At 40.6% G+C, this 13,614-nt stretch overlaps 1 protein-coding gene across 4 annotated transcripts in view; it reads right to left on the reverse strand.

The window, feature by feature from the left end:
- The window catches only part of myom1b (myomesin 1b), a 64,313-nt gene that overhangs the window by 20,189 nt on the left and 30,510 nt on the right, over nt 1–13,614 (reverse strand). For all 4 annotated transcript variants that reach the window (XM_062994018.1, XM_062994020.1, XM_062994017.1 and 1 more), the window contains 7 exons: nt 12,170–12,311; nt 10,239–10,435; nt 8,233–8,286; nt 7,074–7,198; nt 6,789–6,972; nt 4,602–4,776; nt 2,164–2,285 (listed from right to left, as the gene is read on the reverse strand). In XM_062994018.1, coding sequence (XP_062850088.1) covers nt 2,164–2,285; nt 4,602–4,776; nt 6,789–6,972; nt 7,074–7,198; nt 8,233–8,286; nt 10,239–10,435; nt 12,170–12,311 — 999 coding nt within the window. The remainder of the gene's footprint in view (nt 1–2,163; nt 2,286–4,601; nt 4,777–6,788; nt 6,973–7,073; nt 7,199–8,232; nt 8,287–10,238; nt 10,436–12,169; nt 12,312–13,614) is intronic.

Genomic DNA, 13,614 nt, shown 5'->3' on the forward strand with positions numbered 1-13,614 from the left:
GAAAAGTAATGAAAATGGGGTGAGTTTATGCAGGTAAACATGATGCAGTGGCATTTTTGACATTTGACATTTTCAGCATTTAGCAGACGCTTTTATCCAAAGCGACTTACAGTTGTGACAGTATACAGTCTAAGCAATTGAGGGTTAAGGGCCTTGCTTAAGGGCCCAACAGTTGCAACCTTGCGGAGGTGAGGCTTGAACCGGCAACCTTCTGATTACTAGTCCAGTACCTTAACCACTAGGCTACAGCTGCAGTGGCAAAATGCTTTGTAATCAAAATTTGGCTTATTAACTCCAAATTTTTAAAGCAAAAGTTTGCTTTAGTAGATTGCTTTACTAAAAGTACCCCTGAACTTGTCATTATAATGATTGAATAATCACAAAGTTACACATATAAAAAGTTCCTAAAATAAGCCTCTAGTAGTGGGATTTTTCACAAGCAAACTTAGCACACCAAGTATTTGCTAGTCTTACAGTACATTGGTCATGGGTAACAACAAGTAGGATTTCTTTATTAAAGCTCTGATATACATCATTATAATTAGGAAATTACTTAATAGCAGTTCAACATGTCAAAGATCTCCTCTGCAAGCAGACATTAACAGGCTGCAGCATAGGTTAATTAAAATTAAAAGTTTTCATATCATAAGTAGAAACTAGTGCAATTTTAATCTCATTTTTAATCTCATTTAATATATGTATATATATATTTTTTTTGTTTAATGGATTTTTTCCCTATTTTCCTCCCGATTTAGAGCACTCAATTTTGTCTTTCGCTGCTGAGAGATACCAGATTGCATACAAGGAGAGCACGTCGCTGTACATGCCTCTTCCGACATGTGTACAGCCCTCCTCTTCTCGCCCCTGCATTCTGCACAGGCGTCTCTTCCGCCAATCAGGGTCCTTACACAGCGTATGAAGAACCACCCACCCACACATAGTCAGGCCCCCATCCTGCAGATGCGGTGGCCAATTAGTATCTGCTGCTGGCATTGGCAATTATGCCCGCTAGATGGCGCACAGCCGACCGGTGGCAACACCGAGTTTCGAACTGAGGAGTTCAGAAACTTGGTGCTGGTGTATATATTTTAATTTATATTCATTCATTCATTCACTTTCTTAACCGCTTATCCAGTTAGGGTCGCCGGGGGTGCTGGAGCCTATCCCAGCTTTTCAATGGGCGCAAGGCACACCCTTGACGGGGCGCCAGTCCATCGCAGGGCAGTAATTTGCTAACAGACCAAAGCACTGCCTACATTGTTTTGACATTGTTTTGACATTAAGATATTTAATGTAATTGGCTAAACACTATAAAGCTTTAAATATGATATCACCTACAGTACACCTCCATCCATAACATTTTAAGTATTAGGTAAGTCTGTGTATTAGGTTCGTGCACTGTAATGTTTAAACAAATAGAATAATCTATAAGAAGCTAAAATCTTATCAGAATATGCTATACAAGCATTCAAAATAAATAACTGAATAAAGTAGAATATTATTCTAATACTTAATTTTATTTCTATAATATCAAGTTCAGGGGGATCTCAGTATAAGCTACCAATGTATTGCCTTTTAACCCAGTTTTAAGAAGTAATAATGGTACCAGATGTTTTCATAAGGGAGGACATGGCATGCATTTCAGCACAAACATTCACAGTTACTGCAATTATGCTAAGTATAGTGGTTTAGGTAAAGGAATGAGAGGAATGGTGCTATAGTAAAACAGGGTGTGGAAGGGTTGAAGTTTGAACACGAAGAAGCATGGGTGAACTGGTTTTGTAATGACCACTATGTTGGATCAGTGGTGACCCAATCTAGAGGAAATCTACAAGCCCTAACCCCACCTTTCAGGTAAGAACCATGGGAGGAGCAACAGGATTCATGGGTGTGGCTTCATAGTGCAGCAAAAACGTGGAAAGTTAAGAAGTGGAACAGTGGTGTGGAGATCACAATGCTGATGTACAGAGCGTATCACTTGTTCTCAATCAACACCAGAGACATGAAATGAACAAGTGAAATAAAAACAACAAAAATGTTTGTAATGTAATTTTATAATTCTTTTAAACTATCCTCTTAGATTTTATTTAATTTATGCTACCGGCTGGTTAAAAATATATTTCAATCACATGTTAGGAGAAAGTCTTTGGAGGGTTGACTCACCAATGGCAGCTTTAACTTTGATAGCTTCAGACTCCTGTGAGAACTCACTGATTCCAGCAGCGTTAACAGCTCTTACACGGAAAACATACATCTCTTCTGTTTTCAGGCCATGACATACAAACCTACACACACAAACATTTTAAATCATTTTTGAGTATGTTATATATACATATATATGTTATATATATATGTATATATATATATATATATATATACAGTATATATATACAGTATATATACAGTGTATCACAAAAGTGAGTACACCCCTCACATTTCTGCAAATATTTCATTATATCTTTTCATGGGACAACACTATAGACATGAAACTTGGATATAACTTAGAGTAGTCAGTGTACAACTTGTATAGCAGTGTAGATTTACTGTCTTCTGAAAATAACTCAACACACAGCCATTAATGTCTAAATGGCTGGCAACATAAGTGAGTACACCCCACAGTGAACATGTCCAAATTGTGCCCAAAGTGTCAATATTTTGTGTGACCACCATTATTATCCAGCACTGCCTTAACCCTCCTGGGCATGGAATTCACCAGAGCTGCACAGGTTGCTACTGGAATCCTCTTCCACTCCTCCATGATGACATCACGGAGCTGGTGGATGTTAGACACCTTGAACTCCTCCACCTTCCACTTGAGGATGCGCCACAGGTGCTCAATTGGGTTTAGTCCATCACCTTTACCTTCAGCTTCCTCAGCAAGGCAGTTGTCATCTTGGAGGTTGTGTTTGGGGTCGTTATCCTGTTGGAAAACTGCCATGAGGCCCAGTTTTCGAAGGGAGGGGATCATGCTCTGTTTCAGAATGTCACAGTACATGTTGGAATTCATGTTTCCCTCAATGAACTGCAGCTCCCCAGTGCCAGCAACACTCATGCAGCCCAAGACCATGATGCTACCACCACCATGCTTGACTGTAGGCAAGATACAGTTGTCTTGGTACTTCTCACCAGGGCGCCGCCACACATGCTGGACACCATCTGAGCCAAACAAGTTTATCTTGGTCTCGTCAGACCACAGGGCATTCCAGTAATCCATGTTCTTGGACTGCTTGTCTTCAGCAAACTGTTTGCGGGCTTTCTTGTGTGTCAGCTTCCTTCTGGGATGACGACCATGCAGACCGAGTTGATGCAGTGTGCGGCGTATGGTCTGAGCACTGACAGGCTGACCTCCCACGTCTTCAACCTCGGCAGCAATGCTGGCAGCACTCATGTGTCTATTTTTTAAAGCCAACCTCTGGATATGACGCCGAACACGTGGACTCAACTTCTTTGGTCGACCCTGGCGAAGCCTGTTCCGAGTGGAACCTGTCCTGGAAAACCGCTGTATGACCTTGGCCACCATGCTGTAGCTCAGTTTCAGGGTGTTAGCAATCTTCTTATAGCCCAGGCCATCTTTGTGGAGAGCAACAATTCTATTTCTCACATCCTCAGCGAGTTCTTTGCCATGAGGTGCCATGTTGAATATCCAGTGGCCAGTATGAGAGAATTGTACCCAAAACACCAAATTTAACAGCCCTGCTCCCCATTTACACCTGGGACCTTGACACATGACACCAGGGAGGGACAACGACACATTTGGGCACAATTTGGACATGTTCACTGTGGGGTGTACTCACTTATGTTGCCAGCTATTTAGACATTAATGGCTGTGTGTTGAGTTATTTTCAGAAGACAGTAAATATACACTGCTATACAAGCTGTACACTGACTACTCTAAGTTATATCCAAGTTTCATGTCTACAGTGTTGTCCCATGAAAAGATATAATGAAATATTTGCAGAAATGTGAGGGGTGTACTCACTTTTGTGATACTTTGTATATATATATATATATATATATATATATATATACAGTATATATATATATATATATATATATATATACTGTATATATATATTGTATTTTGTTTATGCATTTTCTCCCCTTTTCTCCCTTTTAGCGCGTCCAATTGCCCGATGGGCAGCATGCTGTATGCATCTTATCACCTACACTTTGACGAGTGCAGAGCAACTCAGCCTTGTGTACGGAGAGACACACCCTGATGCACTCTTTTCCCATCTCTGTGCAGGCGCCATCAATCAGCCAGCAGAGGGCGTAATTGCATTAGTTATGAGAGAGACCCTATCCGACTTAATTCCGGCCCTATATGAACAACAGGCCATTCGTTGTTAAAGTGGCCGCTCAGCCCAGCCGGCAGGCAGAGCTGAGATTCAATACGATGTATTCGAGATCTCAGCTCTGGTGTTCAGTGGTGGTGTGTTTTACCGCTGCACCACCTGAACGGCTGTTAGATACATATTAAACTGTCATTATGTGACCCAGTATTTTTAGACTGCATCTGTGGTCAGTAATTACTGTGTTTTTGTATGTCCAGACATTTAAAAATGTCTGTGTGCTTGTGAGTGTGTATCAGTTACATGTACCTGGTGGCTTTGACAGGCTTGTTGTTACAGGGCTCCCACACATTGCTTCCAGCAATGCTGGCCTCAATGTAGTAGCCCACCAGTTCTTTAACCTCACGTGATGCCTCCCATGACACAACAACGGACGTGTCTGTGTTCCGGGTGGGAATGACACGGCCTGGAGCTGATGGGATGTCTAAGAAGTAAAAAATTGACAAAAAATAATAAAGTAAGTATCTATTGGTTATTAACAGCAAATGTGTTGGGAGTCTGTAATATTTCTTTAAGATAATTTATTAAATATATGATGTTTTACATCTTCATTCTCTTTTAGCTGCTTCCGTTAGGGGTTGCCACAGGCGATCATATGTTGAAAGGGATCACAGGAGAAAGGGAATTTGTATCATGAAGGTTAAATCAAATAGTCTGTGTGGTGCAGTGACCAGTTCTGTTTCGTACTGGAAATAAATGGTCTTATGTTATTTTGTGATAATCAAATGTGGTAATATGCAGCTACCTAGCTATTACTTTTGCTATTTCAAGACTTAATACAGTACCTAAGTCATTTTTTCAGGTTTTTCAGGAAACACAAAAAACTGAACACAATGGAAATAACTTCATGGGCTGGGTAGAGTTTTGTTCTGTTTAGAGCAGCTGCCATTTTAAAAAAGCATCTAAAATTGCCCAAGTCACACTCTTGACATAGGCCATTTTATTACAGGGGTAGAATCACATGATCTGTTAAACTAAGGACATAGGCGATTTTACCAGAGGTGGACAGCATGGTGAGGAGGTGATTTAGGCAAAAATATCATTTTGGTCCAAAAATGACTTAGGCCATTATTTTAGGAAGGTGACGAAATGGATTTAAAAATATTATATACACCAACCAGACCTAACATTATGAGCACTGACAGGTATAGTGACTAACACTGATTATCTCTTCATCACGGCACCTGTTAGTGGGTGGGATATATTAGGCAGCAAGTGAACATTTTATCCTCAAAGTTGATGTGTTAGAAGCAGGAAAAATGGGCAAGCATGAGGATTTGAGCGAGTCTGACAAGGGCCAAATGTGATGGCTAGACAACTGGGTCAGAGCATCTTCAAAACTGCAGCTCTTGTTAGGTTTTCCAGGTCTGCAGTGGTCAGTATCTATCAAAAATGGTCCAAGGAAGGAACAGTGGTAAACAGGCGACAGGGTCATGAGCGGCCAAGGCTCATTAATGCACGTGTAGAGTGAAGGCTGGCCTGTGTGGTCTGATCCAACAGACGAGCTACTGTAGCTCAAATTGCTGAAGAAGTTAATGGTTCTGATAGAAAGGTGTCAGAATACATCGTGCATCACAGTTGCAGGGCTGTGTTGGCAGCAAAAGGGGGACCAACACAATATTAGGAAGGTGGTCATAATGTTATGCCTTATCGGTATATGTGTTACTTATTGGTTACTATGGTGAATTAGGACTAAGCTATTGGTTTAGCGCTGGTAATAGACTTAGTGCTTGGATGTACCTTATTGGTTACAAAGCTAGGCTTTTACAAAATTCATAAAAAATATTAAAAATTAGTTATAGCTAATGTGTGTATGAAAATACTTTTGGTCTGGGACTCACCTAGCAGACTCAACAGCCCCTTTGGCATAATGTTAAAAAGCAGACAGCAACACCCAAACTTTGATCGGGCATTTGGATGCCATTGTACTGAGGACATGACCAGCACAAGCAGTCTTTTCAACTCCTTTTGCCGTTTGGTTGGTTATGAATAATAAATGACAGCATCTACATTTACGTTATATGTATAGTGAAGGCTAGACAAATCCCTAGCACTAACTGCTAGAATTCTTTTGACTCAGCTAGCAAATGATGTCAGCAGCCCAGATTAATTTATTGTCATGGTTACAAAGCTACAGTGTACCACAAAAGTGAGTACACCCCTCACATTTCTGCAAATATTTTATTATATCTTTTCATGGGACAACACTATAGAACTAAAACTTGGATATAACTTAAGAGTAGTCAGTGTACAACTTGTACACAAAGTTGTACACTGACTACTCTAAGTTATATCCAAGTTCCATGTATATAGTGTTGTCCCATGAAAAGATATAATGAAATATTTGCAGAAATATGAGGGGTGTACTCACTTTTGTGATACACTGTATGTAGTGTGTATAAAAGTTCAGCCTTTTTCAGAAGGAAAGTCTCTTACCTAGCTTATCTCCAACTATAGTGGCTTTTGTGGGTTCTGAAGGTTCACCTACACCGGCAGAGTTACAGCAGCGGACACGGAAATGGTAAGATTTGCCCTCAGACAAGTCAAACAGTGCAAAGCGTGGAGACTTCACTGGAATCTCAGTGTTCACACGCTGCCAGCTGTCTGTACCAGCGACACACTGCAACACACACATTCAAACATTCATACTTTTATGTATTTAAAGTACTATGTTGAACGAGTGAATTTATGTTGTAAATATTAACAGGTGAGTTTTCTGACCTTCTCAACATAGTACATGACCCCCTCAAGTCCCTTCTCGCCAGGGGGCTTCCAGCTCAGCACCACATAGGTCTTAGTGGACTCAATAACCATCAGCTCACGAGGTTTGCCAGGAACCACACCCTCTAGAGAAGTCAGTAAAAAGCAAGGAGATGTTCGTCAACTGACCAAAGATTTTTAAATAAATTTCATGGCCAAAAATATGTGGACACCCCAGATAATTAATAGCTTTGGCTATTTCAACCACATACATTGACAGCTGGTTCATAAAATCAATCCATGTAATCCCCATATAGAGAAATGGTAATGAAAAGACAATGCATACAGCACAGTTAAACTGTCTGCCTGAAGATGCAACATTTGCTACGTGAGGTTATCTGGTTTGGTTTGGTGAGTGAACAATAACAGCCTGGGTTCTGTTTTTCTGGTTCTTTGTCACACATTTGGGACTGTAATAGCTCTTGCTGCAAAAAAAAAAAAAAGGGGGTAACCAGCTCTATTTACACCAACCAGGCATAACATTATGACCACTGACATGTAAAGTGAATAACACTGATTATCTCTTCACCAGAGCACCTGTTAGTGGGTGGGATATATTAGGCAGCAAGTGAACATTTTATCCTCAAAGTTGATGTGTTAGAAGCAGGAAAAATGGGCAAGCGTAAGGATTTGAGCGAGTTTGACAAGGGCCGAATTGTGATGGCTAGATGACTAGGTCAGAGCATCTCCAAAACTGCAGCTCTTGTGGGGTGTTCAAGCAAGGAACAGTGGTAAACCGGCGACAGGGTCATGGGCGGCCAAGGCTCATTGATGCACGTGGAGAGCGAAGGCTGGCCCGTGTGGTCTGATCCAACAGACGAGCTACTGTAGCTCAAATTGCTAAAGAAGTTAATGCTGGTTCTGATAGAAAGGTGTCAGAATACACAGTGCATCACAGTTTGTTGCGTCTGGGGCTGCAAAAGAGGGACCAACACAATATTAGGAAGGTGGTCATAATGTTTTGCCTAATCGATGTATATACTGCTGATTTTACATGTGATATTTCGTGTCCACGTTCCTCTGGCTAATTAGTGTACAGTTCTTCAGTGTAACCATATCCTAATTATGACAGGCAGAACAATGGATGTGCATGAGTCTATATTAGAAAAGGTCATCTTACCAACAGGCTCCTCCTCAGTCACAATGATCTGTCCAGTCCAAGGAGCAGAGGTTCCTTCCATCAGAAAACCAAGGACAGAAAGCAAGTAAGAGAAAAATTGTAATGTCAAATCCTACTTTGATGCAGAATTTTACAGAATATAAACCAGACCGCTGTAATGAGGCAAGTCACAAATCATAAGTGAAGTGTGAGGTAATGCCCAACATGTGCAAGAATGAGAAAAGAAACAAAGTGCAAATGCTTGACCAAGGTACAACAATACTGTGGATTTTGAAATAGTCCATCACTTCACCTCTGGGACAATCCCTTCTCCCAGGGTGGTTCCAGTCTGAGGCCCAAAATGCTGCAAAACTGGGTCAGTTTCCAGAAAGAAATAAGTATGTTGACATTGCAAGCCAGCGGCAAACCAAGCTGGACAGTTTCATAAAAAAACAGGTTTGCCAACAGAGGAGCTGGCAAGAAACCATGAAATATAAAAAAACTTCCACCCAAAGCAATTTAATAGTCAATCAATCATCTGTACCTCTGTATCCCCTGTGTGCCAGCCAAAATGGCAACGCAGAAGGATGCAACTTTTAACGTGGCTTAGTGCCAGCTGAGCCATATTACAACCACAGAACAAAACATCACAAAATTACTTTAGAGTGATATAATTATTTTACATCTCTGTGTGTTTTATACATATATTTCTGTGCTATTAGTCAACTTACACTCTAGCCGTATTTATATGGGCACAGAAAAGTCAGCATCTGGAATCATAATTACTAACAAGATGTTACCTGGTCATGCTAAGTTAATTGGCATTATACCACATACCACTTTCTATACCACAAAAGTAAACCAGCAATTTTTTTTCCAGAAAACCTGCAATAAACTTAAAGTTAAACTTAAGTTTATTTGTTGCTCATAGATGTGTGTCCCTTTTTCTCCCAATTTTTACCCAGTTGCGTTATGCTTCCTCTCTACTGGAGCTGACCACCTCCCTGATTGAGGGGAGCGAGACTGTCACACTCCCCCTCCGACACGTGTGCAGTAGCCGACTGCATCTGCTCACCTGCACGAGGTGAGTTCATATGCGGATCAGCTTTGTGTACAGAGAGCCACACCCTGATCGCATTATTTCTCGCATTATGTACAGATGACATCAATCAGCCACTAGACATCGTAATTCGTCCAGTTATGAGGAGTCCCTATAAGGAGGCTTATCCTACACTATGAACAACAAGCCAATAATTGTTCATGTAGCCGGCCAACCCAGCCGGATGGCATAGCTGAGTTTCAAACTAACGAGCTCTGGTGTGCCGGCGTGTTTTACAACTGCACCACCTGAGCGGCTTGCAAAATCTTTTTTACAATTACATGTAAATAATTAATTTTAACCATAAATGTTATAGGATTGTGGCCAATTAATGATCAAATCTCCAGCATAGCCAGCAATGGTATCAACATGTATGTGGATACCACTTAAAATATTGAGTTTAGGGGTTTTAGCCACACCTATTGCTAACAGAGGTAATAAACCAATTATATAAAAATATGGGAATGGCCATGCCTGTTTTCTGTGCCCTAACCTCAACCCAACTAAACTTGAGATGAATAGAGCTTTGGGATTTACTGAAATGTCAATGCCAGGCCTTCTCATCTAACCTCTCGTCTGACCTCAGAAATGCTCTTTGACTCACATACCCACCTCACATACTCACTCTAAAATCTTGTGGAAAGCATTCCCAGAAGAATTAAGGCTGTTAATATTGCAAAGAAGGGGCTACATCATGAATCCTTAATGGGAAATGTAACAAGCTTTATTTTTTGTCTCACAAAGAATTCCTTAATAGACAAGAAAATATCTTCTTTCATCAGGGTAATTTACTTGTGCCTAGGCTTTTTATAGTGAATGACCTGTTTTAATTTTGGTTTTAAAATGCATATTAAACAAAAAAAAACTGTGGAATGGAAACACCAATATGCTCTAATTAGTATAGTATAACAAGATTGTATATCCAGACCTTTGCGTGCACGGTCAGCAGGGTCCATGGCTGCCACAGGTTCGGACACCCGAGAGGGATAACTCATGCCACACTTATTCACAGCACGCACACGGAAAGTATAGCTGCGGCCTTCGACCAAGCCGGTAACAGGAAAGCGGGCAAACTTAACTGGAGTGTCATTGCACTGAATCCAGTGTGTGGTGCCAACTTCACACCTTGAGATGAAATAAGAAGGTGAGAAATAAATAGAGGAACAAATATCAGTTCTGAGCTTTACTACATAAAACGGTTACAAAATGACTACAGATATGGCAGGACATTTCAGCCTAACATGTTTTTAACAAAATTATACTAGTAGAATTGTAAAAAGCATTATGTGCAGTTACATTTTTATTAGTTAAATGTCAAATGATTGATGCTTACCTTTAAAATATAAAAGGTTCAATTAATCATTTTACAAATAGTGGGGGTCAAATGTCAGAGGGCACTAGTGAAAATGCCTTTATTTATTTATTATTATTAGTTTATCTTTATCAACTGCTTTATCCTGGTCGGAGTCACAGCAAACCCAGTTCCACCAAGAAACACTAGACGCAAGGCAAAAATAGCAGGGCTTCGGCCACCCTCACACACAGACAATTAAGTAGCACCACTGAGATTTAAACCTGAAGAAAACAACCCATACCTCTCATGGAGAGAGACACTATGAATTAACAGCAGAGGTTGCAATTGCACAGCCGCAGTGAATTCCGTTTGACCTTCATCTTGCTAAGGCCAATTTTGCCAGTTTGAGTGTCTGTCCAGAACAGCAGTGGTGTGCTGGGTGTCTCAACATAAGAATTTTTAAGTCTGCTTTATACACCGATTAGGCATAACATTATGACCACCTTCCTAATATTGTGTTGGTCCCCCTTTTGCTGCCAAAACAGTCCTGACTCTTCGAGGCATGGAGTCTGACACCTTTCTATCAGAACCAGCATTAACGTCTTTAGCAATTTGAGCTACAGTAGCTCATCTGTTGGATCAGACCACACGGGCCAGCCTTCGCTCCCCACGTGCATCAATGAGCCTTGGCCACCCATGACCCTGTCGCCGGTTTACCACTGTTCCTTCCTTGGACCACTTTTGATAGATACTGACCACTTCAGACCGGGAACACCCCACAAGAGCTGCAGTTTTGGAGATGCTCTGACCCAGTCATCTAGCCATCACAATTTGGCCCTTGTCAAACTCGCAAATCTTTTTCATTTTTCCTGCTTCTAACACATCAACTTTGAGGATAAAATGTTCACTTGCTGCCTAATATATCCCACCCACTAACAGGTGCCGTGATGAAGAGATAATCAGTGTTATTCACTTCACCTTTCAGTGGTTGTAATGTTATGCCTCGTCTGTGTATACCTATGTACTTGTGAATATCTATTAAAGGCTACTGTGGGTACTCTTAAAGTTTTAACAAGTAGACTAGGACACTTCTAAAAAGACTAAAATGTTCATTTATAAAACGGATAGTTCCGGTCCTAAAATCTGATTGGCTGAGCCGCGTTCGAAGCCGTTGTAAAATCCCCGATAAACGCACACCTAGGACCACCTCACATCATTCCACATTAATACGCCACTGAATAGAAAAAGTTAATGTTATTTTCGCCCTCATGTTGCCTAGCAACACTGTTAATCGAACTATTTTGCGTCGCGGAAGAATGCTTTATTGTAAGTTTATACACAATAAATACATTTATGAATTAAACATTGTTGTATTTATTATATTTTATGTTGACCGCCGTTTTATAAAAGCAATAAGCCACTCGAGACCGTGCATTACTGTTATGATTTTAGCACGGGGAAAGAAGTTTTAGGCTTTAATAAATTTCCACTTAACGTTAAATGACAGTTTAATGACCCAGATTTTTGAGTTCCTTTACCCTTTATTAACCATTAATAATACTCACCTGTCCACGAAATAGCCCAGAATGGAGCTGCCTCCATCCACAGCAGGCTGTTTCCATGTAACAATGACATAATCTTTATTAGCATCCTGACAAAACACATCTAGTGGAGCACCTGGGGCCCCTTCAAGCTCTGCATCAGAATCTACAACACACACAACAAATTAGTTATGGTTTTATAAATACACATACCACTATTATATCAGTTATACACCGATCAGCCATAACATTAAAACCACTTCCTTGTTTCTACACTCACTGTTCATTTTATCAGCTCCACTTATATAGTAGTCTACTATAGTAGTATATCCTACTATATGTAGTATATCCTATATGTAGTATATCCTACTTATATAGTAGGATATAGTAGTCCATCTGTTTCTCTGCATGCTTTGTTGGCCCCCTTTCATGCTGTTCTTCAATGGTCAGGACCCCCACAGGACCACCAAAGAGCAGGTATTATTTGGGTGGTGAGTCATTCTCAGCACTGCAGTGACACTGACATGGTGGTGGTGTGTTAGTGTGTGTTGTGCTGGTATGAGTGAATAAGACACAGCAGTGCTGCTGGAGTTTTTAAACACCTCACTGTCACAAGAATAGTCCACCAACCAAAAACATGCAGCCAACAGCGCCCCATGGGCAGCGTCCTGTGACCACTGATGAAGGTCTAGAAATGACCAACTCAAACAGCAGCAATAGATGAGCGATCGTCTCTGACTTTACATCTACAAGGTGGACCAACTAGGTAGGAGTGTCTAATAGAGTGGACAGTGAGTGGACACGGTATTTAAAAACTGCTGTGTCTGATCCACTCATACCAGCACAACACAGACTAACACACCACCACCATGTCATTGTAACTGCAGTGCTGAGAATGATCCACCACCTAAATAATACCTACTCTGTGGTGGTCCTGTAGGGCTCCTAACTATTGAAGAACAGGGTTAAAGCAGGCTAAAAAGGTATATAGAGAAATAGATGGACTACAGTCAGTAATTGTAGAACTACAAATTGCTCCTATATGGTAAGTGGAGCTAGTAAAATGGACAGTGTGTGTAGAAACAAGGAGGTGGTTTTAATGTTTAATGTTATGGCTGATCGGTGTATAAACAGAGTCAGTTATACACAAAGCACACAACAACACATGAATACAGCAATAATTCTGCTTAGGAGTTTTAGCTGTTTAGTAAAAAGATGTATGCATACAGTACACACAACATTGTGCTGCTAAATTCCATGTATTTACTCCATGTAGGATTTACCAGGAATTATAGAAGGTTACTCCAGAGGCTTCTCATTGCTACTTAATCCTGCACCCAGGCCCAGTTACCTATGCTTAGCAGATAGGAACAAACTTAGAATGAAACATGAGACCTAACAGGAGCGTTAAAGATATAAGCTCTTACATTTAGGAGCTCTTTAAATTCTAATACATGATCTGTGAAAAT

This window comes from Trichomycterus rosablanca, chromosome 4, assembly GCF_030014385.1.
Source record: "Trichomycterus rosablanca isolate fTriRos1 chromosome 4, fTriRos1.hap1, whole genome shotgun sequence".
Taxonomy (NCBI): Eukaryota; Metazoa; Chordata; class Actinopteri; order Siluriformes; family Trichomycteridae; genus Trichomycterus; species Trichomycterus rosablanca.